Source organism: Nematolebias whitei, chromosome 18, assembly GCF_014905685.2.
Source record: "Nematolebias whitei isolate Nwh7 chromosome 18, NemWhi1, whole genome shotgun sequence".
In the NCBI taxonomy this organism is placed as follows: Eukaryota; Metazoa; Chordata; class Actinopteri; order Cyprinodontiformes; family Rivulidae; genus Nematolebias; species Nematolebias whitei.
This window is the reverse complement of record NC_056515.1, coordinates 1,387,287-1,392,297: the sequence shown is the minus strand read 5'-3', so window position 1 is coordinate 1,392,297 and position 5,011 is coordinate 1,387,287. Positions and strand designations below refer to the sequence as shown.

Genomic DNA, 5,011 nt, shown 5'->3' with positions numbered 1-5,011 from the left:
TGTGTATATATATGTATATATATATATATATATATATATATATATAAGCCTGAACAAATGTAAATGTTTTTAATGATTATTTAATTAAAGACTTGCAGATAATTAATAATTATTTATTTAAATTAAAAATAGTATGACAGCTAAATCAGCTGATCAGCATAGCCAGAAGCTACAGAACTAAAACAGCTAAAGAAGCTGCAGACTCTAAAGATTATTAAGAATTAAAACTTTAAAGACTAAAACTTCTAAGAAATAAAACTTTACAGACTAAAACTTTAAAGTATTAAAAATTTAAAAACTAAAACTTCAAAGAATTAAAACTTTAAAGATTAAAACTTAAAATAATTAAAAGTTTAAAGACTAAAATTTTAAGAATTAAACTTTAAAGACTAAAACTTCAAAGAACTAAAATTTGAAAGACTAAAACTTCAAAGAATTAAACTGTAAAGACTACAATTTAAAAGAATTAAAACTTTAAAGACTAAAGCATCGAAGAATTAATAAAACCTGACACTAAATCATCTACGATAGTACTGCAGGTTTTACCCTGACGAAGCCCATCTTCCCCACAGCCTCCTTGTGGTGGTTGTCCACCTGGCACACCAGAGCGTTGCATAGATGGACAGCGATCCTCTGGATGGACTCATCCTGCCGGGTCGGCTCCAGAATCTTCAGCAGCAGCTGGTTGACCCGGCTGTACTGAAACTCCAGCTCCTCGGGGATGCTGAAGTTACACAGAGTCAGGCAGCAGTTCCTCTGGACCTGAGGAAAGAGTGTCAGTAATCCATCTTTCATCAGAACCAGAAATTAATGCCCCACATCGGACTCACCGTCACCTCCTGGTACTGCTCCATCCCATTCAGTACCACCTGGATGACCTCGCGGCGTAGCCGTACACTCTGGTCGTTGCGGTACTCAGTGTTGGTTAGGTAGAAGAGGGCAGCACTGCCCGTCACCTGGATGCTCTTGTCGTACTTGTGGCACTTCAGAGCTGCTATGACCAGCTGGAAGAAAACAGAACTTTTAGAGGAACAAGCCCACACCAACGGGAACCAGAACCTGGCCCGGTCCGAACCTGTAGGGCTCTCAGCAGCTGGCTGCAGTGCTGTATCCTGGCAATGTCAAACAGCTGGTTGATGGCTCTGTGGGCCAGCTCGGGTCGGAACTCCATGTAGGCCTCTACAGCATTCAGAACCTGGTCTTCGTTCTTGGACCCGGTCACCTGCAAAAAGCCCCACGGAAACACAAAGAGGTTGAACTCCAGCTGAGTTTCGTGTTTTTAAACTCACAATCACATTTTCTGTCCATGCCTGAAGTCCAACAGTCTGGACTCAAAACTTGAGCAGAACTAAACAGAATTTCTGCAGAAAGGATGCTCATCTCCCACTGCTAAAAGCAGAAGAAAACATTTTGCCTCTGTCTGTCTTTTAGCAAAATATCTCATTAACCAGAGGAAGATTTTTAGTGAACCTTTAAGAAACTGATTCAAGATGGCCGCCGCAGCCAGTGGACCTTAAAAACGGCTACAAATCAGTGAATTTTACATGAAATGAGCTAAACGTTGGTGTGGTAGTAGCTGAAAGTGATCCCAACATGAAGTCTGAGCAGCAGGCAACAAGCATTCCTCCTGAGCTCCTGTTCAGGTGTGAAGAGAGGAGCAGTACCTTGTGGGCCGGGATGTGGGTCACATTACAGAGCGTGGTGTCGTACAGACCCAGGAACTGCAGAGGTCTCTTCAGCTCCTGGAGCGGGACGATGCTGCTCTTACACGGCTCCACACTGGAACAGAACCAGAGGTCAGACAGTCACACACTGAAGGAAGAGCTGAAAGAGTTAAAGCAAGCAGAGCACGAGCTAAAATCAACCAAACGTGGGCTAAAATCAGCAGAACATGACATAACATAAGCTAAACAGAAGTCAAAGACAACAAAACAGAATTTCAAAACAGCCGTACAGATGCCAAAAATAGCCAAACATAAGCTAAAAACAGCCAATCAGAAGCAAAATTCAGACAAATAGAAGCTAATAACAACAGAACAGAAGATGAAAACAGACGAACAGAAGGTAAAATCATCCAAAGTAAAAAATCAGTATTTAATATTAACCAACAGATGCTAAGAAAGCAAAACTGGAGCTTGAAGTATCAAAAATATATTCAAGGGCTAAGGTAAATGTTTTGAAAAGTATTAAAGTTCTAAAAACCAAAAGTTCCAGCAGCCGTCTCCTGAATAAGCTGAATGTTTTGATTTATGAGCAGCTAAGACAGCAAAATCTGTTTTAGCAAACAGGTATAAACAGGTAACTGCAGGTAAATCTGCTCTTTGGTCACACTTTCACCTGGGACGTCCCATAGCCTCCTCAAAGTGGGGGATGGTACAGTTGTCCAGCATCACATGTCCCGACAGGTCCAGGGACACCAGGTGGACGAGCCGCTGAACCAGGGCCGTCAGGATCTTACGGGTCATCTTAAACTTGGTGCTCTTCCGGCCCTCTCTGGAGATATCCAGGTGTCTGCAGGAAACCAGGAGAGTTTCAGGAAGACATGAGAGACATCCTCAGACTAAGATCGAAGAACAAATAAAAAACAAGCTGACTTCTTTTTTTGTATTTGACAAATGTGGAGCATGTTTACGATTGCGTCCCGTCCTTTATAAAAACACTCGAGCATGAAGCAGCAGGTTCATCCGGTTCTTATGATCAGAACCTCTTCCTTGTTATTTGGACAAGTGGAGACAAACACAGTTACAGTTCAGTTCACTAAGCAATTGGGTCTGGGTGCTCGAGACATGGAGTAAACCATCACATAAGGCCGGCAGTCTGACCAGGGCCAAATTAGCTGCAGCCATCTTCATTGTATGTTGATATACCAGGAACCAGCCGCTCCAAAAAGCAGGAAACCTGTTATCATAAATCCAATTATATATGAATTCCCACCTGCCTGGAGACTGCCACCATCATCCCAGTCCCAAAAAGCTCTACAGTGACTGGTCTGAATGACTATCGGCCAGTGGCCCTCACCCCGATAGTCGCTAAATGCTTTGAAAAACTGGTCATGACTCACATCAAAACAACCATCAACATCAACGAGGACCCTCATCAGTACGCATACCGTGAGAACCGATCAACAGAAGATGCCATCTCCTCTGTGGTCCACACTGCGCTCAACCACCTGGAGCAGAAAAACTCTTACGTCCGTATGCTCTTTGTGGACTTCACATCCGCCTTCAACACCATGATCCCCCAAACCCTGATGGACAAACAATCCACACTAGGACTAAGCCCCTCCATTTGCAACTGGGTCCTAGACTTTTTAACAAACAGACCACAGTTAGTGAGGATCCACAACCTCTCCTCCTCCACCATAACCCTCAGCACTGGCTCTCCTCAGGGATGTGTGTTGAGCCCCCTCCTGTTTACTCTGCTCACGTATGATTGTGCAGCTACCCATCCAGGCTGTCACATTGTAAAGTTTGCAGATGATACAGCAGTGGTGGGATGCATCACAAACAATGATGAGCCCAGCTACAGACAGAAGGTGGAACACCTGGAGAGCTGGTGCAAAGAGAATAACCTTCACATCAATGTGAAGAAGACAAAGGAGATGATTGTGGACTTCAGAAGGAACAAAAACATCTACACCCCCCTGAGAGGATCTGCGGTGGAAGTGGTCTCCAGCTACAAGTACTTGGGTGTACACATGAATGACAACCTCAGCTGGAGCAACAACACTACTAGCCTGATCAAGAAAGCTCATCAGAGACTCTACTTCCTCAGACGGCTGAGGCGAGCTGGTCTGGAAGCTCAGTCCTCACCTCCTTCTACAGGTGTGCAGTGGAGAGCATCCTGTGCTCCAGCATCAACGTGTGGCATGGAGACTGCACAGCTGCAGAAAGAAAAGCTTTGCAGAGAGTGGTGAAGGCTGCACATAAGTCTGTTGGAATCAGTCTCCCCACCATCACAGACATCTACACCTCCAGATGCAGGAAGAGGGCCACCTGCATCATGAAGGACCCCACTCACCCAGCACACACACTTTTTGCCCCACTCCCCTGAGGAAGGAGGTTGAGGAGCATTAAGTGTAGAACCACTAGACTGAGGAAGAGCTTCTACCCTGAGGCTGTTAGACTCATGAATCTCTAACTAGAATAATCACTGTGAAAAACCACATCATGTTGCTGCTGATCTGTTTCATGTTGCTGCTGATCTGTTTCAATGTTGATGTGTTCATGCGTGCACATCTGCTCACAGACTCATGTTCATGTTTGTGCTGATGTTCAATGTTTTATGTTATGAGTGCTTAGTGTATATTTAGTTGATGTTTTTCTTAGTTCATATCTTAGATGTTATTACTGTTTTTCTTTTACATTTTATTGTTGGATGTAACTGGGACCCTGTGTACATAATTTCGCTCCACCACATGTACCGCATGAGGTGCGAATGCCAATAAAGAAACTCTGACTCTGATATGAATATATATATATATATATATATATATATATATATATATATATATACTGTATGCTTGTCTCGAGAACATTTTATCAAGTGCGTTGAGAGACCAACTGACCAGATCAATAGCAATATTACGGTTAGGAAGATATGTAGAAATAGGCTCAGAAGCAAGTCTCACAGACAGGACAGAGCAGGAAAGCAAAGAGGAGGATAGGAGAGGAGGGGAAAGGCATACGCCCTCGACAAAGAGCAAGTGGTGAAGTGATGTGTCCCACCATAATCGCCTGTTCAAGACATGTCTCACCATCATCACCTGTTCAAGACATGTCCCACCATCATCACCTGTTCAAGACATGTCCCACCATCATCGTCTGTTCAAGACGCGTCCCAAATTCTTCACCTGTTCAAGACATGTCCCACCATCATCACCTGTTCAGGACACGTCCCACAATCATCACCTGTTCAAGACATTTCCCACCATCATGACCTGTTCGGACACGTCCCACCATCATCACCTGATCAGGACATGTCCCACCATCATCACCTGTTCAAGACATGT

The 5,011-nt window shown here is 43.9% G+C and overlaps 1 protein-coding gene across 1 annotated transcript in view; it reads right to left on the bottom strand.

Moving 5' to 3' along the window:
- The window catches only part of zer1 (zyg-11 related, cell cycle regulator), a gene marked incomplete at its 3' end in the record, with an annotated part of 41,128 nt that overhangs the window by 2,201 nt on the left and 33,916 nt on the right, over positions 1-5,011 (bottom strand). Inside the window, 5 exon segments of the mRNA XM_037692665.1 lie at positions 547-762; positions 831-1,004; positions 1,076-1,222; positions 1,665-1,779; positions 2,338-2,511. Coding sequence (XP_037548593.1) covers positions 547-762; positions 831-1,004; positions 1,076-1,222; positions 1,665-1,779; positions 2,338-2,511 — 826 coding nt within the window.